The 20,963-nt window shown below is 50.3% G+C and overlaps 1 protein-coding gene across 4 annotated transcripts in view; it reads right to left on the reverse strand.

Annotated features, from left to right (window-relative positions):
* Positions 1–9,219: 9,219 nt before the first annotated feature.
* Positions 9,220–20,963, reverse strand: part of LOC135909204 (uncharacterized) — a 444,253-nt gene continuing 432,509 nt past the window's right edge. For all 4 annotated transcript variants that reach the window (XR_011508287.1, XM_070524870.1, XM_070524867.1 and 1 more), the window contains one exon: positions 9,220–9,842. Coding sequence is in view for 3 of the 4 variants with exons in the window: in XM_070524867.1 (XP_070380968.1) it covers positions 9,754–9,842 (89 nt within the window). In the remaining variant the exon portion in view is untranslated. The remainder of the gene's footprint in view (positions 9,843–20,963) is intronic.

Raw genomic sequence — 20,963 nt, forward strand, 5'->3', positions numbered from 1 at the left:
CGCCGCTTGCGTTCAGCGGCTGCCGCACTTCGCGTGTTGGGAGACACTGGTTTGGCCAGGCGAGGCATCCTTCCCACACGATACCGCAAACTGCCGCCACCGCCGCCGCCGCCGCCACACCACACCCAAGCAGACGGTCGCCACGCGCGCCTCGCTACAGTGACGTCAGGCCACACAGCGCCCAATCGGGAGGCCACCTCAAGCGCCTGACGACAGTTACGCCAGGGCGCACCGTCGAACACACGGCCGCCACGCGTGCCGATGTAATGAGTCATCCCGCGCGGCGCCGAACCACCCCGACACCCTCACTTGACGACAGTGACCTCACGCACGCGAGCCAATCAGGAGGCGCACACCTGCGCCTAGCGACAGTGACGTCACGACACAGAGGAGACCAATCAGGAGGCCGGAAAGCTGTGACAGTTTCTGCTAACGGCAGATGACCTTGACAATGAGCCATTAAAGGCTTCCGCCTTAAAAGTAGGTCGTGTCACATTAGTGTGCTGCCATGTCGCGCCGGGCATGCATTGGAGGCTGCCGCTACGTTGCAACGTGAGCCGGAACATTCTTGCCAAAGAGAGCTGATGCTTTGCAAGTTTTATGCATGCTGCCAGGTTTCGAAGAGAATGACATGCAGCATCGAGGAGTCCCTGTGTTCGCTACCCTGCTGTTTACTTATTTTGAACGATTTTAAACCAGTGCTTTCTCTTCAGATCCTCCCGGACTTTCCTGTGGAGGCGGACACAGATGTTGTTGCTGGGAGGTGACGGCGGCTTGGCTTTCGGTTGACTTCATATGATTGTAACTGACAAATTACTTTCGATCACTCAGATACTCAGCAATCCAAGCAACCATTAATTCGGGGTAAACGTAGGCGCTGAAGCCTGAACACTAGTTTTAAATGACATACAAGATCGAATGCTTTCATAATATCCAAGAATATTGCGTGAGCCTGACCTGACTTATTATTTGAACACCTGACGAGGGCTGGGTGGTTGCAGGAAGCACCCTTCTAAAACCATGCCGAAACAGGGCAATTATATTGTTATCATTTAAAAACTTCGTTATGTAATTTGCGATGACGTGTTCCAGAATATTAGAGCATGGCGATGTCAGAGAGGTAAGCCGATAATTTGACATTGAAGCGGAGTTTGCTTTCTTGAGGACAGGAACGATATGAGCAGATTTCGAATGGATAGGAATGCCACAAGAAAATCAGGATTCACAGAAAATTACGAAAAGCAGTTTAGCAGGTACTTGAACATAAAGGCGAAGAAATGGATTCACTATATCGTCAGGCTCAGGTGACGCTTTTACATTTAGGTTGAGGAGTATAGAAACAATACGGGTTCCGAGTGTGACATTCAAGATCTCGTAGAAGACACATGTAAGACACATATTGCACGCAGATTAGAAGACATAATTGCAGAAGCTATGCAAGATTGTACACGCTGCTTCACACATCCATCAAAGCGTACAGAGAATGACATTGAATTGGAAAGGCTTCGTGCACTACGTCGCCGAGCTGAAAGGAGGTACAGGCGCACGAAATCAATTCTTGACGCCGAATGGATAAGCTATCGGATCAAAGATGGAAATGTTTTTGCGACTTACTAGACCCCCGCAAGCCATTGTCCCGTGTGTGGTGTACCCTAAGGGGTCTTTGCTCAGGTCCCCAGCAACGACACCCATTCAACACCCTTGCTCTCTATCAAAACCGCCGTGAGATAGACGACGCAGAGTAATTTTGTGCGAACGTCGCCGGCGGCACAGTTTTAGTCCCTGACATGGCTCTAGGCAACATCCCCGGCCCCCGAGATGCAAGTATGGACGCTCCATTCTCTATAGAAGAGTTAGAAGCTGCTATGGCGCTATGCAGGTGTTCGTCTTCACCAGGGCCCGATGGCATAACATATACTGCTTCGCGCCACCTAGGCAGAGAAGCACGAAGAGAACTCCTCAGCCTTTTTAATAGTTCATGGCAAGATAGTGTCGTCCCACAGGAATGGAAACGCAGCCGCCTGGTACCGCTTATAAAAGCAGGAAAGTCACCGCTCGAACTGGCATCCTATCAGCCTATAGCTCTTGCCAGCTGCGTCGGGAAGCTCATGGAACGTATGATCATCATGCGTCTCGAATGGTACCTTGAACACCACAGAATTTACCCTGACTCTATGGCGGGATTTCGACGCGGTCGTTCATCGATTGACAGTGTCATCGATCTAGTATCATCTGTGGAACAACAAAAATCTCGGAAGCGATTATCAGTTGCACTCTTTCTTGACGTGAAAGGCGCTTACGACAACGTTTCCCATCAAACCATTATAGACGCACTTTTGACAATTGAACTAGGAGGGCGAGTATATCGATGGGTCAGTAACTACTTGATACAAAGGTCCTTGTACGTACGTACGGAAGATGGTCTGACTACCGACCACTACACATGCCGAGGCGTTCCCCAAGGTGGTGTCCTAAGCCCTATTCTTTTCAACCTCGCGCTTCTTGGGCTGGCCGAATCCCTACCGGAAACAGTGAGTACTTCAATCTACGCCGACGACATCTGCATCTGGACATCAGCGGTCACTCGCCTGCAGGTTCGGGCACGGCTACAGAAAGCAGCAACACAGGCATCTGACTACCTTCACACACAAGGCCTTACCATCGCAACAGACAAATGTGCGTTAGTCGCTTTTACACGAAAAGCGATGACTCCTTATCCAGTATGCATCAATGGTCAGCCTATCACCTACAAGAGAAATCACCGGTTTTTGGGCGTCATTGTCGATCGGGACCTTACTTGGAGCCCTCATGTTGCCCACTTAAAGAAGAAGCTAACATCTATTGTTCACGTCTTCAAGTTCATCGCCGGCAAAACATGGGGATCGTCAGTGGGCTCCTTCTACAGTTATATCGAGCACTGTTCATCGAATTCCTACGCTATAGCTCCCCCGTGCTTGCTAAAACATGCAAGTCAAATCTTCGAGAACTTCAGAGCGTGCAGGCGCAGGCACTACGTGTGTGCCTAGGCCTTCCGCGCAGCGCTTCAACAGCTGGAACCATTAAAATGGCTCAAGACCATCCGATCACGACTTACATTAGCACGGAAACGCTTAGAGCCCATGTTCGTCATGTTTCACGGATGCAGTCAAGCTCTCTTGCGTGCCTGCCAGAACGACGACCACAGGCGTCCTTCTACAACAAGGTCAGCATCCATAGTGCCCCCTTACCATCGGGTTTCACACCATCAGCACGTTCAACCTCAGCTTTGTGGTGTTTAAAACAACCTCAAGTGCGTCTTACGGTTCCAGGGATAAGATAGAAGACCGACCTACCTACCTTGGCCTTGAAGCAAGCAGCTCTGGATTTTATGCACACTTTCTACTTTGATCGAGTCCACATATATACGGATGGCTCTTCCACTCAGACCAGCTTCACCAGTGCAGTGGTTATACCATCACGATCACTAAGCATCCAATACAAGATTTCTCACTTGACAACATCGACCGGTTCGGAGCTTGTTGCCCTCCGAGATGCCGTTGATTATATTAATAACCAACCGGCTAATCGGTGGGCTATATTTTGCGATTTGAAAGCGGCCTTACAATGTCTTCTGGCATCTCTTCGTCGCGGGTCATGTGAACAACTCGTGTCGGAGATACGAGAAATGCACCATCACATGATCGCGAAAGGACACGACGTCGTGTTTCAGTGGTTGCCTGCCATTGCGGTATCTCCGGCAACGACCTCGCTGACGAAGCTGCTAGAAAGGCACACCAAGGAGCAACCCTTGTTTCAATACCTTTATCGCGGACCGATGCAGCCCAACACTTAGGCAAGCTAGCGCACTTTCACATTGGGGAAGTGGCACACACCTGAATTCGCTCAACATCGCTTGCATTCCCTCGATCCCTCTATGCAACTGCGGCTGTTACCAGGTCTTCCGGGAAATGAGGAAACAGTGCTTTGCCGCTTACGTTTGGGCGTCGCATTCACCAATGCTTATGCATTACTAATTGGAATGGCTGATAACGCCGAGTGCAATGCCTGCGGTGTCGAGGAAACCATAAAGCACCTAATGTGCTACTGCCCATCTTTTGAAAATGAAAGGCAAGACCTCTGCACAGCTCTCAATCAGCTAGATGGAAAGCCGTTCACCTTGAACAAGATCTTGGGACCATGGCCTCGCATATCGCAGCTGCAAAAGGCCACAAAAGCGCTGCTGCGATATTTGACAGCGACCGGACTGAGTCAGCGTCTGTGATCCGGACTGAGTGACCGACTGATATCTCCAGTGGACCTACTCTTCTTTTAATCTTTCCGTCCCCCTTTCCCTTTCCCCAGTGTAGGGTAGCCAACCGGGCTCAGTCCTGGTTAGCCTCCCTACCTTTCATTTATCATTTTCTCTCTCTCCCTCTCTCTCCGATTGTGACATAGTGATTCCGCTCGTTTAGAATAGAACATTGTGAAAGCATTTATTGAAATGTTCAGCAATACAATGTCTATCATAAATTAGTTACGCCATCATATTCAATGCAGTCAACTGCTTTCTTTTTGAAAGGTGCTGCCAAAATTTTCAAGGTGAATCTCGAATGAAATTAGCTAACGTGTAATTGAAGTAATCACGTTTGGCGCTAGAAAGTGCGTCATTCAACATTGTCAGCATATGATTCGTCATGTTCTTATTGGCTTTTGGTCGTTTAAATCTATTCAGTTTTTCCTTAAGGCGCCAAATGTTTCTCGCTATCGAAGGGTAATTTTTTACTTGTTTACTTTATTCGGTATGAAGTTAGCCAAACAGTATGTACTATCAGCGTCAAATGAAAGTTGAACGGCGGAGCGCGTGGCCCAAGCATAAGTGAAGATATAGCGCGCGCCGTCCAGTTATCACGGTTGACAGGCGCGCACATCCGCTTTGGCCGCACTGCATCCGCGATCCCCCTCTAGTGAAATCATTTCGCTTCTGTTCTGGTTCGTACATTTGAAAGGGAGAAAATGAAAAATAAAAATAAACCTAAAATATTGCAGTTTACGGCGAGTCTTGTCGCACAGATCGCCAAAACCACAAGTGCTGCCCGCGCGAACAGCGGTGCGCGTGGTGCAGTTTGCACCGTCATCGCAAGGTAGATTCACCCGTGCGGACCTTGCAGGCGAATCTACCTTGCGATGACGGTGCAAACTGCATCACACGCACCGCTATTCGCGCCGACAGCACTTGACAAGACTCGCCGTAAACTGCAATACTTTAGCTTCATTTTTATTTTTCATTTTTTCCCTTTCAAATGTAAGAACCAGAACAGAAGTGAAATTATCTCACTAGAGGGGGATCGCGCAGTGCGGCCCAACCGGATGTGCGCGCCTGTCAATGGTGATGACTGGACGGCGCTCACCATACCTTCACTTATGCTTGGGCCACACGCTCCGCTGTTCAACTTTCATTTGACGCTGATAGTACATAAGTGTTTAAAGTGCTCCACAACAAACGTCCATCATTCCCTTGAAAGCACCCGCCGTGGTTTCTTAGTGGCAATGGTGTTCGGCTGCTAAGCACGAGGTCGCGGAATCGAATCCCGGAATCGGCGGCCGCATTTCGATGGGGGCCGAATGAGAAAACACCTGTGTACTTAGATTTAGGTACACGTTAAAGGGACACTAAAGGTTCAGTTCAGTTCAGTTCAGTTTTATTTCCTTAAAGACCCCTTTGCTAGGGGTATTACATAAGGGGTGGGTACAGATTAATATACAAATATAAACACAGGTATACAGAAAAAATTGTACATTGAAGCTACATTTTCGCAAGTGCAAAACAACAGAAATAATAACACGTGAGAAAGCAAGTTAATGATTAGCCAACAAGGACACATTTTCCAGAAACGATGCCGGGCAAGTGATTGCAGCTACGTGGTGGGGAAGGGCGTTCCAATCTGATGCTGTGCGGGAAAAAAAAGACGAGGAAAATGTAGTTGTGTGGGAGCGTGGGCGTAAGACTTGTAATGGGTGCCCAGTTCGTAGAGATATGCGTGCGGGTGGTGTGATATATGGCTCGTGAAATAAGGTACTGTAAAAAAACTTATGAAAGAGACAAAGGCTAGCAGTAGCACGGCGACGTGCAAGGGGCTGTAGATCAGATTTTGCTTTTAAGGATGACACGCTTACGTCGTATGAGTATGAGGAATGGATGTATCTGACGACGCGGTTTTGAAAGGACTCGAGCTCGTTAACTAGATAGACTTGATATGGATTCCAGATGGGTGATGCGTATTCGACTTTCGGTCTGATAAGGGATTTGAAAGCTAGTAGTTTTACGTTCTGCGGGGCGTCACGCAAGTGTCGTCTCATGAAGCCAAAAGTTCTGTTAGCTGATGAAAGTATGTTGGAAATATGCGTACCCCAACTGAGATCACGAGAAAGTGTGACGCCCAAGTACTTAAATGATTCTACTGATTCTAAGGGAACGTTTACTATAGTATAAGAGGACAGGAAAGGGTTACGGCGACGGGTAAAAGACATATGTTTACATTTGTTGGGATTAAGAGTCATCAGCCAATTTTCACTCCAAGACTGCACGTTGTTAAGACTTTGTTGTAAGGTGTTTTCGTCAGTAGCATTAGAAACTGGATGGTAAATCACGCAGTCATCGGCGAGAATTCGTATCTTACAAGACACGTGTTGGGGTAAATCGTTAATATAAATTAAAAAAAGAAGAGGACCGAGAACTGATCCCTGAGGGACTCCAGAAGTTACAGGGAGAAGAGTGGATGATTTGTTATTTACAGAAACGAATTGGTAGCGATCAGTTAGGAATGCTTCGAGCCATTTGAGTACGTCACTGTGTAAGTTCAAAGGAGAAAGCTTTAGTAGTAAGTGGCGGTGAGAAACTTTGTCAAAGGCCTTTTCATAGTCCAGGAAAATAGCGTCAGTTTGTTGGTTAGAGTCAAGGTTTACATGTAAGTCGTGTAGAAATAGAGCTAGTTGCGTTTCGGTAGAAAAACCCTTGCGGAACCCATGCTGTGCCGAATGAAAAAATTGATTCGCGTCCAAATGATTTATGATCAGGGAGTAGATGACGTGTTCCATGATTTTGCAAGGGAGACTAGTTAGAGAGATGGGTCGATAATTTAGCGGTGTGTTCTTATTACCAGACTTGTAGATGGGAATGACCTTCCCCACCTTCCAGTCGTGAGGCATGGAACCTGTAGAAAGTGACTGCGAGAATATAAGACACAAAAATGATGAAGAAATATATTTTGTATTTTTTAGTAGTTTAGAGTTTATACCATCTATACCTGCTGAGGATGAAAGTTTAAGGTTTTCAATTATGCGCAAAACACCATCAGGATAAAACACCACGCTCGGCATGCTAGAAACTATTTCGCAGGGGATATTAGTCAATGGCACGTTATTATCATTAGAAAATACTGACGAAAATGCGTTGTTAAATATAAGTGCGCACTCAGTTTCAGGCACGATTTCACCCATATCATCAACAAGAGTTACAGTGCGTGTGTTACTTGGGTTAATAACTCTCCAAAATTTCTTGGGGTTGTCTGTTAACATTTTAGGTAAGTCATTATTGAAAAAGGACCATTTGGCATTGCGGACAGCACGTAAGTATTCACTCTCAGCGGCGTAATATTTATCCCATGAAGTTGGGCTTGGTTTAAACTTGGCACTACGAAAAAGTCTTTTTTTTCTTATTTTCCAACCTTTTTAAATTGTTATTGAACCAGGGATTCTGATGATTCGCGCGGAATGTTAGTTTCAGAATATACTTGCTAGCTAGTTCATTCAGTTTATTTGTAAACAGTTCCCAGTTGTCTTGAACAGATCGTTCATTGAATGAGGTTTCAAAGACGGCAAAAAAAGTGCATAATTCTTCATTTATGGCTTCGAAATTTGCTTTTTCATACAGGTTGATAGTTTTGCTGGAAAAAACACGGGGTGCTGGGGCAAAGTCAAATGTGGCATGAATTACACTATGGTCGCTGATAGGACGAAGGTAGGTAACCGATGATAATAAGTCTGGATGGTCAGTAAGTATAAGGTCCAAAATGTTTGCGCAGTCGCGCGTTACACGTGTCGGCTCCGAGATAAGCTGTGTTAAGTTAAAATTCAAACAAACATCGATGAAATCCTTCGCCTCAGTGTTATTTATTGTGGAAGTTAGGTTATTCCAATCAATAATGGGAAAGTTGAAATCACCGAACAGAAGGATATGAGCGTTAGGATGGCTAACTGTAATCTGGCATAAAGTACTGTTAAGTTCTGATGAGAAGTTTGGATTACTGGTAGTTGGCCTGTAGCACACACCTAGAAGGACATATCGAGGGGAAGAACGAATAAGAAGCCATAGTATTTCTAAGTTCGAGGAAGTAATAATTGGTGTACAGGATAATTCACGACTACAGGCAATAAGAACGCCCCCCCCGCGTGCCCCTTGACGGTCGCAGCGATAAACATCGAAGTTAGGTAAGTCTTGGACTACTTCATCGTCCCTAATTTCACTTGTGAGCCACGTTTCCGTTATAACTAGTAAGTTGCTGTTAGATGACGTCACGAGATTTGATATTGCGTCACGTTTGGGAATGAAACTGCGGGCATTAGTGTAAACGATAGATAAGGAAAGGTTTTTCTTAGCGGCGGAAGGGCGGTTATTAAGTGCATGATTTTTGCGCAGTGATTGCTACTGAATATTTTTAACTGATTTTGTCAAGTCGTCATATTCATAGCGCTGGGAACCAATAACGAGCGTTTTGAAACGCATGGAAAAAAGGCATAGACTGACTTTTGGCGTAGGCGATAAGATGTTTTCGGGCGTTCCGAACTGCGGGTCAAAAATCTTCGCTCACGCTATAATTTGTGCCTTTCAGCTTGCGGCCGTTAGACAGGACAGATTCTTTTATTTTATATGACGCGAATTTGATAATGATGGGACGGTGCCGGTTAGGTGAAAACCGTCCAAGGCGATGAGCACGTTCAATATCTTTGGACTCAAGGTTTACCTTCATGATATCCGTGATTTCATCCATGATCAACTTTTCTGATTGTGCAAAGGTTTCTTTAGGATTAGTATCAGGAAGGCCATAGAAAATTAGATTATTCCTTCGGGACCGGTTGTCTGCATCGTCTAGGCGATTTTCGAGGCCGGATATCACGCTGGAAGTTTGAGCAGCGGCATATTTGAGGGCTTCTAATTCATTTTGAAGTGGAATCATGGCCTGGTAATGATGTTCCAGTTCGGTCATTCGTTTGTTAAGGTCCATTAGAATCTTATCAGTATTTAAAATCTGATTTTTTAAACCTTGAACTTCACTGATTAGTGTATTCTGACTGGCTGAAATCTTCTGCAATTCTTTCAACACAACATTCGTGTCGGGTCCCGGGTTAGTTTCAACGTCGCCAGAGAGTATTAGTAAGCGGCGAATCACTTCCACACATTCACCCATAAGAGCAAGGCAGCAATGGGGGCTCGGAAACTTCACCAGACAATAGTCGCTACACCTCTTAGCAAAAAGGCTGTGCCTTGTACCAACCTGCATGGCGAAAACCAGTGGGTTAGACGACAGTGTCGTGGCGCAGCCACCGAGCCCACAGAGCGGCCGGAGCGGTAAGCTGTCTTTTATAGTGGACGAGCTGGAGAGCGTCGATGTCGATGCAGGAACCCACGATGAATTGAGCATCCATCGCTGCGCTGGCAGTACGTAGGTGACCGGAAAAGCGCAGTCATGTGCGACGCCTCGCTGATCCAAAAACCGGTCACAAAATGGCGCATGCTCCGAGGGGGTCCGTGAACAAGCAACTGCCAGTGCGGGCAGTAGCACGTGCGAAATGGCAGCGGCGATCATCTGCATGGCGAAAACCAGTGGGTTAGACGACAGTGTCGTGGCGCAGCCACCGAGCCCAGGTTAATAGTAAGGTTAAAGGTTAATAGTAAGTCAACGTGGACTGTTGAAATACCATCCCAGAAACTTCCAAACACTTGTTTTATGCGAAGAGAAGACTTATTTTAAGAGAAAATGCGTTCTGAAGCGCCCGCGTACATCTAGCGCAGTTCAAATCGCCCGCCCTCCAATCGAGGAGTGGTGACGTCATGGTCTCATAGTGACGTTGCGCCATCGGTGAGTAAAACGCAAACGCGCGGCCAGAAACAGCCAAGACAGAGCCGACAGCAGCGCGAAAGCGGAACTATGGTGGCTAGCGGAAGGGAAAGCGTGCGACGATAAGGTGGTTCTTCATTTTATGACGCCAACTTTGACACTCGTTGCAATGGACGACCCTGACACGGGACACATAGGCTCGCGATGCTGGGCTCGAGTTCAGCAGTTTAAGCACTGATGAACGTGACCTGCTGCTGAGGGCTCGCGCAGCCGGCGTCGTTGCGTACTACTACGACGGCAACTGTGTGTCATGGCTGTACATATTCGCACATTTGTAGCTTTTCCCTTGTGAAAACCAAATGCTGCACTCATCGCCCCGTCTTCGACCTGCAGTTGTTCTTGCGCTTCGGAGAATGCAGGCAAGACCGACGGAACAGCGCGACGGGAAAGCATTGCTTTGAAAGGCACTCCCCACGACTTTAGTAAGTCGGCGTTGAACTCGCAATCCTCTGGACGAAAATGCAGCGAGCACACTATGCGATTTTTTGGCTGTTTGCAAACGCGCTGTGGCAGAGGTACGGCACTTAGCCACTTCGAACGGAGAGGTTCACTCGTTGGCACACAGTGATAAGTAACGTTTTATTCGCCGCTGCGACTGCCCTTGGCCAAGTTACGCGGACAGTTCGCGCATCCAACGACATCACATGGACGTGGCATTCTCGCTGCTTGTTCCAAATGCAATTTTCGCGAGCCATCAGAACCAGTGCAGCACGACGCGATAACGAAACAACTGAAACTCCAAAGCTCGCGCGGCGCAGAGTCGAGCGCGCAGTCGAGCGAAAACGAAACCTTTCGACCACCCATACTACTGAAGGGTAACGCCAAAATGTCATTTAGAATCGAACAAGAGAAGACAACTAGGATTTTCTTCCGTCTTATAACATAATGAAATGATCTTTTTAATACGAGTAGTTGAGTACTATAGTGACAAATTAGGATGAGGAGTGCCTTCGTCGTCAGGCTATTACCGGAATGACGGAGGGGGGTGGGTCTCAAATCGTGTCGTGCATTTACCTCAATTTCTCGGTAACTAAAGCTCTGTACGCGATTATATTGACGCCTTACACGTTCTAGAGCATTGCTTTATCACTTTAACTTGACTTCATAGTAACGCTTTTAAAGGGATAGTGAATAAAAAATTTGTCGCCGAGATTTCTGTCTCCAGTGATAGCTGTCGCACCGAGAGCGACCAAAACAACACTCTTTCTGAGGAGAAGTGAGCGAAAAGTAATTATTTTAATGAATATTTCTCAAATCACAGCTCCTACCGGCCTCCTCCGAAAGCTTTGGCAAAACCGGATGTCACGTCACGCTTACCCACCTCGAGGCCCATTGCGAGCGATCGTCCACACTGAGCGCGCGAAGGGGCGAGTTGACGTTTGCAGCAACGCGCTTTCTTTGTTCGACCGCCCTATTCGTACCACTTCCTCGTGTGATCTGTTCGAAAACCTCGTCTTTCATCTCGTGGATTTGTGGTTTGATGTGTGGAGCAGCCGTGTCAACGCCGCAAAATGCCGAGGGTCACTATACCGAGGGTATGCTGTACGCATGTGAAAACGGCAGGCAGCGGTAGTCTTTTTCTCGCGTACTTGTTCACGCTGTAGTTTTGCGCACAGGTGCCGTGTGACCGTAATTTGTCGTTTGTACGACGTTCTGAGCCAGATGTTTGGCCGATTCTGCCAGAATGAATCGAAATCCGCATCTGAAGCGACGGCTGACGAAAAAAAATTCGCCGACATCAGACTGGTGGCGCCATCTCGTGTGCACCAAGGGAAGGAGTGCTCGGCTGCGATGAAACAACGGGACGCTGAAACCGCAGCGCATGTACTCGTTCACTCCGTGAATAACAAGACGTTGCCTGCTTACAGAAGCGCATTTCAGTCACTGCACAAGCCTGGCTTCAATCCTCACCCGTTGCTTCATCGCATCTATTCTCAAAACAGCTACTTGCGCGCATCAAGCACCTGCCGCGCGAGAGTCGGCAGCCGACTGTTATGCTCACGCCGCCGGCCACACCTGCTCCGATGGCGTAGGTAAAGGGAGGTCTGCACGCGTCAATATCTTCAACGATTTCTACGTTTTCTTTTTTTTTGTACAGTGTGTACTCACGGCACCTGTATTGTGCATTGGTGTTTTTCATGTTTTGCACGCTAGCATCTACCCATCCAAGCGGGTGGAGCAAGCCGCTTTGCGCAGAACGCAGAGTAAATTCCTTACGTCGCCTGACATTGCATAGCCTGAGGCATAAGCGTCCTCGCTCTGTTGAAGCCAAACATGGCAAAGCGTTTGCGTGAGTGCATCACGCTGGGCGCACCGCCACGGATGCAACACTGTCAATGAGGCGTGCGCCTCTGGTCTCGCAAACTCATTCGTGACAGGTGCGAGCTTGCAATCCGAGCCGCAGGAACCGCGTTTATATCTGGCTTCCACCTATGATGCCGCCCCTGATCTCTCAGGGCGAACGCGTGTACATGGAATGCACAGTGTAAACACCTCTTTTGCTGGTCCAGACCCTCTCGGCACCGCGGAAGGGGACTGCTGCGGCGGGTCGTCGTCAATTTCGCTTGACGACGCGGACGGATCGTAGGCATACGCCTTTATCGTTCGTGGTCGTTCAGTAGGCCGCTCATCCAAGTCGGAGTCATAAATTCCGCTCATGCTATCGCTCTCACTAGAACTTTGCATTTTGCACTGCGCAGCGCGAGGAAAACAAAAGTGCGCAGCCGGCCAGCTCGCTCCGCGGCTGCTGAGGGTAGGTCTGACGTCAGATCCGCCGGCTTGTTGTCGGGAGCGCTTTGCGAGTAACGCGATGGTCGCTCATAGAGTCAAAAATAAAGCCATCCGCTCAAAAGTAACCCGAATAATGACTATATACTATTGGCCTCGAGCTCCACCACTGGAAAAGCTGGCGCCACCGTCGGCGTGACGTGCTAGGAGGGATCACGTGGACATAGCGGCCGCGTCGGCTGCTTCGGGCGCGCCGAAGCGAGCTGAAAACGAGTTTAAATTCCCTCGTACGCTGCGGTCCTCATTTAGTGGCGAAATTTTCCCCCTTCGAGTGTCTCCTTTACAACGCTTGAAAGCACTACAATAGGTAGTGGCTGCCTTTGAAGGCGCGCAACATGGTAGGCTACTGCTCGGTGCCGCAGGGCCAGACGCACGTAACGGAGGCCGGTGTCAGCCTTATTCACACGTAGCCGCAGGACAAGAAGCTGCGTGAAGCTTGGTTCGCGAAACATATAACCGGCAAACAGTCATCGGCTACAACTCGGGTATGCAGCAAGCACAGACGCGAGGAAGATTTCTGCTACGGCGCCCGGTCTGCGATGTTCTGAAAACGCGCACTGAGACGCTCGCCCCAGTCCGCTGCTCGAGTAATGTCATGATGTTTTCGTCTATGAACTTGTCCATGTTATAGATACTGGCAAGTACAGTGGAGTGGAAAGGCAGCGGTAAGAAGCACATTTAAAAAAAGCGCGGCATATGGTCATGTTTATGTTATGAATTAATGCACTGGATTACAAAAAAGGAGCAGCGGCAAATTGCTCGCTGAGAACAACGATAAACATACAGTGCGACGCAACTCGAAAAATAATATTGAAAGTTCAAAGAATTTAGAAGAAAAAAATGGCTGTGGCTTAGGTAAGGTTAAGCCCAGGATGCGAAGCATACTAGCCTTTATTTTAGTTGTTGAACCACTGTTTAGCCTGGTGAACTGCTGTTGCTTGGCTATATTTGGTTCGGCTAGACGAAGAAACAACTCATGCATTACTTCTTCGCCTTCAAGAGTGGAACGCGACAGCGTTCCCGTCGACCCGCCAAGGGGTGTAAGACAATGGGCTACAGGGCAGCGACTACGCGCCCCGCATTGGACGCGGTGAGCGTCGAGCAAAGCAGCGTTCGGCGCGGCAACGAAATGTGCGCCTGAGCAAGAGACGCACGCCTTAGAAACAGCGCGTTTCTAAGGCAACACCGCATTCACTAGAGGCGCTTTTGTACCGCTTTGAAGCGTTGTACTCGTGGCTCAGTGGTAGCGTCTCCGTCCCACACTCCGGAGACCCTGGTTCGATTCCCACCCAGCCCGTCTTGCAAGAGTTGAGCCAAAGCCACTTCTCCTCTGTCGTGACGTCACGGTGTCACGTGATTTCATGGTCACCGCCGCGCCTGAGGAGCTGGGTTGAGCTCTCGTAATATGCTTCGCATAAAAATATTGAATCGTCGCGACGGCACATCACAGTCCCTGTAGGCGTCGAAGTCTCTACAATGAAATTATTTTTGAACAGCTATGATAGCACCCACGCAACAATGGTTGCTTGTATACTGTCAAATGCTAATATTCTGCGGCCTAAAGCTCATGGCACGGTGCGAAAACGCGCGCGTGGGGAAAGCGAAAGTGCGCGGACAATCATGCAGACGCGCAGTCGGTCGCTGCGTATCTGCGCGATCGCTGCTTGAGGCTTCGTTCTATTACGCTCCATTTAGTTATACAAACACTGTAAGAACATATTTCACATAGTTTGCTCTCAGCGTTTACCTACCTTTCACGCAAGAAGCTGGTTCGGGAGACTTCATCGTGGCAACCGCGCGCAGTGGCGTTCACTGTACGTATTCGGTAAAGAGATAGCGTCTGTAAACGATTGCGTGCTTTCAGTTTGCCCAAGATTATTATTTAGACAGTAAAAAACTTCTCTCGTTTCGAAAGTACTTACAGAAATGTCCGGGAGAGCTCGTGCGTGGCGTTTTCAGTGAGCGCTGACAGCAAAACCTATGAGGAGCGCGCCACGTGATCCCTCATACTACGCCAGCGAGGCGCTTCCGATAGATGGCGACTCCGTAACTCCTCGCCGCCAATAGCAATCGTGTCTTAGGAATGCAATTGTGGGGCTTTCTCTATATTCTTCGATTTTTATTCTGTATCCCTTTAAAGAACCCCAGGTGGCCGAAATTTCCGGAGTCCCCCACTACGGCGTGCCTCATAACACGCCAACGTTGCCATACTGTCCCTTGCGCTCGTGCCGCTGCTCTCGCGTTTTTCATCTTACCCAGCTGGCTCGGATGCCGCTCATCATGCCAGCGTTCCCATACTGCTCCTCCAGCCCGTGCCACTGCTCGCGCGTTCGTCGTCGTCTTCTCCCACAGCTGGCACCGATGCCTGTCATCATACCAGCATTCCTATACGGCCCCTTCAGCCCGTGCCACTGCTCGCGCGTTCGTGGTCGTCTTCTCCCACAGCTGGTACCGATGCCTGTCATCATGCCAGCGTTCCCATACTGCCCTTCAGCCCGTGCCACTGCTCGCGCGTTCGTCGTCGTCTTCTCCCACAGCTGGCACCGATGCCTGTCATCATACCAGCATTCCTATACGGCCCCTTCAGCCCGTGCCACTGCTCGCGCGTTCGTGGTCGTCTTCTCCCACAGCTGGTACCGATGCCTGTCATCATGCCAGCGTTCCCATACTGCCCTTCAGCCCGTGCCACTGCTTGCGCGTTCGTCGTCGTCTTATCCCACAGCTGGTACCGATGCCGGTCATCATGCCAGCGTTCCCGTACTGCTCCTCCAGCCCGTGCCACTGCTTGCGCGTTCGTCGTAGTCTTATTCCAAAGCTGGTACCGATGCCGGTCATCATGCCAGCGTTCCCGTACTGCTCCTCCAGCCCGTGCCACTGCTCGCGCGTTCGTGGTCGTCTTCTCCCACAGCTGGTACCGATGCCTGACATCACGCCAGCGTTCCCGTACTGCTCCTCCAGCCCGTGCCACTGCTTGCGCGTTCGTCGTCGTCTTATTCCAAAGCTGGCACCGATGCCGGTCATCATGCCAGCGTTCCCGTACTGCTCCTCCAGCCCGTGCCACTGCTCGCGCGTTCGTGGTCGTCTTCTCCCACAGCTGGTACCGATGCCTGTCATCATGCCAGCGTTCCCGTACTGCTTCTCCAGCCCGTGCCACTGCTTGCGCGTTCGTCGTCGTCTTATCCCACAGCTGGTACCGATGCCGGTCGTCATGCCAGCGTTCCCGTACTGCTCCTCCAGCCCGTGCCACTGCTTGCGCGTTCGTCGTCGTCTTATTCCAAAGCTGGTACCGATGCCGGTCATCATGCCAGCGTTCCCGTACTGCTCCTCCAGCCCGTGCCACTGCTGGCGCGTTCGTGGTCGTCTTCTCCCACAGCTGGTACCGATGCCTGTCATCATGCCAGCGTTCCCGTACTGCTCCTCCAGCCCGTGCCACTGCTTGCGCGTTCGTCGTCGTCTTATTCCAAAGCTGGCACCGATGCCGGTCATCATGCCAGCGTTCCCGTACTGCTCCTCCAGCCCGTGCCACTGCTCGCGCGTTCGTGGTCGTCTTCTCCCACAGCTGGTACCGATGCCTGTCATCATGCCAGCGTTCCCGTACTGCTCCTCCAGCCCGTGCCACTGCTCGCGCGTTCCTGGGCGTCTTCTCCCACAGCTGGTACCGATGCCTGTCATCATGCCAGCGTTCCCGTACTGCTCCTCCAGCCCGTGCCACTGCTCGCGCGTTCGTGGTCGTCTTCTCCCACAGCTGGTACCGATGCCTGACATCATGCCAGCGTTCCCGTACTGCTCCTCCAGCCCGTGCCACTGCTTGCGCGTTCGTCGTCGTCTTATTCCAAAGCTGGCACCGATGCCGGTCATCATGCCAGCGTTCCCGTACTGCTCCTCCAGCCCGTGCCACTGCTCGCGCGTTCGTGGTCGTCTTCTCCCACAGCTGGTACCGATGCCTGTCATCATGCCAGCGTTCCCGTACTGCTTCTCCAGCCCGTGCCACTGCTTGCGCGTTCGTCGTCGTCTTATCCCACAGCTGGTACCGATGCCGGTCGTCATGCCAGCGTTCCCGTACTGCTCCTCCAGCCCGTGCCACTGCTTGCGCGTTCGTCGTCGTCTTATTCCAAAGCTGGTACCGATGCCGGTCATCATGCCAGCGTTCCCGTACTGCTCCTCCAGCCCGTGCCACTGCTGGCGCGTTCGTGGTCGTCTTCTCCCACAGCTGGTACCGATGCCTGTCATCATGCCAGCGTTCCCGTACTGCTCCTCCAGCCCGTGCCACTGCTTGCGCGTTCGTCGTCGTCTTATTCCAAAGCTGGCACCGATGCCGGTCATCATGCCAGCGTTCCCGTACTGCTCCTCCAGCCCGTGCCACTGCTCGCGCGTTCGTGGTCGTCTTCTCCCACAGCTGGTACCGAGGCCTGTCATCATGCCAGCGTTCCCGTACTGCTCCTCCAGCCCGTGCCACTGCTCGCGCGTTCCTGGGCGTCTTCTCCCACAGCTGGTACCGATGCCTGTCATCATGCCAGCGTTCCCGTACTGCTCCTCCAGCCCGTGCCACTGCTCGCGCGTTCGTGGTCGTCTTCTCCCACAGCTGGTACCGATGCCTGTCATCATGCCAGCGTTCCCGTACTGCTCCTCCAGCCCGTGCCACTGCTTGCGCGTTCGTCGTCGTCTTATTCCAAAGCTGGCACCGATGCCGGTCATCATGCCAGCGTTCCCGTACTGCTCCTCCAGCCCGTGCCACTGCTCGCGCGTTCGTGGTCGTCTTCTCCCACAGCTGGTACCAATGCCTGTCATCATGCCAGCGTTCCCGTACTGCTCCTCCAGCCCGTGCCACTGCTTGCGCGTTCGTCGTCGTCTTATCCCACAGCTGGTACCGATGCCGGTCATCATGCCAGCGTTCCCGTACTGCTCCTCCAGCCCGTGCCACTGCTTGCGCGTTCGTCGTCGTCTTATTCCAAAGCTGGTACCGATGCCGGTCATCATGCCAGCGTTCCCGTACTGCTCCTCCAGCCCGTGCCACTGCTCGCGCGTTCGTGGTCGTCTTCTCCCACAGCTGGTACCGATGCCTGTCATCATGCCAGCGTTCCCGTACTGCTTCTCCAGCCCGTGCCACTGCTTGCGCGTTCGTCGTCGTCTTATCCCACAGCTGGCACCGATGCCTGTCATCATACCAGCATTCCTATACGGCCCCTTCAGCCCGTGCCACTGCTCGCGCGTTCGTGGTCGTCTTCTCCAACAGCTGGTACCGATGCCTGTCATCATGCCAGCGTTCCCATACTGCCCTTCAGCCCGTGCCACTGCTCGCGCGTTCGTCGTCGTCTTCTCCCACAGCTGGCACCGATGCCTGTCATCATACCAGCATTCCTATACGGCCCCTTCAGCCCGTGCCACTGCTCGCGCGTTCGTGGTCGTCTTCTACCACAGCTGGTACCGATGCCTGTCATCATGCCAGCGTTCCCATACTGCCCTTCAGCCCGTGCCACTGCTTGCGCGTTCGTCGTCGTCTTATCCCACAGCTGGTACTGATGCCGGTCATCATGCCAGCGTTCCCGTACTGCTCCTCCAGCCCGTGCCACTGCTTGCGCGTTCGTCGTAGTCTTATTCCAAAGCTGGTACCGATGCCGGTCATCATGCCAGCGTTCCCGTACTGCTCCTCCAGCCCGTGCCACTGCTCGCGCGTTCGTGGTCGTCTTCTCCCACAGCTGGTACCGATGCCTGACATCATGCCAGCGTTCCCGTACTGCTCCTCCAGCCCGTGCCACTGCTTGCGCGTTCGTCGTCGTCTTATTCCAAAGCTGGCACCGATGCCGGTCATCATGCCAGCGTTCCCGTACTGCTCCTCCAGCCCGTGCCACTGCTCGCGCGTTCGTGGTCGTCTTCTCCCACAGCTGGTACCGATGCCTGTCATCATGCCAGCGTTCCCGTACTGCTTCTCCAGCCCGTGCCACTGCTTGCGCGTTCGTCGTCGTCTTATCCCACAGCTGGTACCGATGCCGGTCATCATGCCAGCGTTCCCGTACTGCTCCTCCAGCCCGTGCCACTGCTTGCGCGTTCGTCGTCGTCTTATTCCAAAGCTGGTACCGATGCCGGTCATCATGCCAGCGTTCCCGTACTGCTCCTCCAGCCCGTGCCACTGCTCGCGCGTTCGTGGTCGTCTTCTCCCACAGCTGGTACCGATGCCTGTCATCATGCCAGCGTTCCCGTACTGCTTCTCCAGCCCGTGCCACTGCTTGCGCGTTCGTCGTCGTCTTATCCCACAGCTGGCACCGATGCCTGTCATCATACCAGCATTCCTATACGGCCCCTTCAGCCCGTGCCACTGCTCGCGCGTTCGTGGTCGTCTTCTCCAACAGCTGGTACCGATGCCTGTCATCATGCCAGCGTTCCCATACTGCCCTTCATCCCGTGCCACTGCTCGCGCGTTCGTCGTCGTCTTCTCCCACAGCTGGCACCGATGCCTGTCATCATACCAGCATTCCAAATTCCAGCATACCAGCATACCAAATTCCTAAATGACAACAACGTACTGTCTCCTCATCAGCATGGTTTCCGGAAGGGTTTTTCTACTGTGACACAATTAACCACAATTATTCACAACTTCGCAAGTGCTCTTGACAAGTCAAGCCAAATTGACGTAATATTTTTAGACTTTAAGAAAGCGTTTGACCTTGTACCTCACAATAAACTTATAGAAAAATTACAGTCAGTAGATCTTCCAGCCTATATTATTAACTGGGTGGCGGCTTATCTATCTAATCGCAAGCAGTTCGTTTCAATTGATAATTACTCTTCTAACGAACTTTCAGTAACCTCTGGAGTACCTCAAGGTAGCGTGCTAGGACCTTTACTATTTCTAATTTACATAAACGACATCACTAACGAAATTTCTCATCCCGTTCAAGTTAGACTGTTTGCTGACGATTGTGTGTTGTTTAACGAGGTGACTTGCCACGATGATCAATTAATGCTTAACTCTGACCTTCAAAACATTCTTTCCTGGTGCAGTCGGTGGGGTATGGAATTGAACAGAGAAAAAACTGTTTATATGTCCATAACAAAAAAAATTAATAAAATGTCGTTTGTCTATAACCTCGGCACGGAACCACTAACCAAGGTCAGCGAATATAACTATCTTGGAATCACAATAACCAGTGACCTCAGCTGGAATAGGCACATTTCTAACGTATGTAGCTCGTCTTTCAGGAAACTTTGTCTTCTCAGGCACAAACTAAAGCACGCTCCCTCTAGTACTAGATTACTGGCTTACACTTCACTCATCCGACCGAAACTGGAATATGCATGCATTGTGTGGGATCCCTATAAGAAAATTAACATTAACACTTTAGAGATGGTCCAACGTAAAGCTGTCAGGTTTATTTTTTCTAAATATAGACTGAGTGACTCTCCTACTAGCCTAATGATTCAACATAATATCCAAACGCTACAACTACGCAGGAAAATACAACGACTGAAATTTCTTTTCTTGCTTAAAAACAACTGTTTGTCCCTCCAGCCGCAGGCTTATGTTCAACCACTTACAGCGCGCCGAACACGGCATCGTCACGCTGATTCTTTGACGCCTTATAACACCCGAACTAACCTTTTCAAGTTTTCATTCTTCCCTCGCACTGTAACAGATTGGAACAGCCTGCCATTATCACAATTGATAAACACAGATTCTATTGACCGCTTGTGTCTTTGATACTGGGGGTATTGCCATATGGGCAAACCTTGTTACTGTTTTCTTCTTTTTTTTTAAACGTGAATATTGTATAATACTTTCCACATCATCCTTATTCTATACAGTATTTTGCAATGAGCGCTCGTTCAACTTCTGGTACTTTTTTTTTTCCCCTGTCTCGATAGTGGTTGCCAGTGCTCACATATGCGTGTGATACAGTTCTAATGTTTGTCAAGTTGCCTTCCTTCAGTGTACCTTCTCTTAATCTTATTAGTCGTCGCTTTCATTTTTTGTTTTCTTATAATATTTACATATGTTGCATTGCTTTTGTATTTTCTTTTCATGTC

The sequence above is a fragment of the Dermacentor albipictus genome, chromosome 9 (assembly GCF_038994185.2).
Source record: "Dermacentor albipictus isolate Rhodes 1998 colony chromosome 9, USDA_Dalb.pri_finalv2, whole genome shotgun sequence".
Lineage (NCBI taxonomy): Eukaryota > Metazoa > Arthropoda > Arachnida > Ixodida > Ixodidae > Dermacentor > Dermacentor albipictus.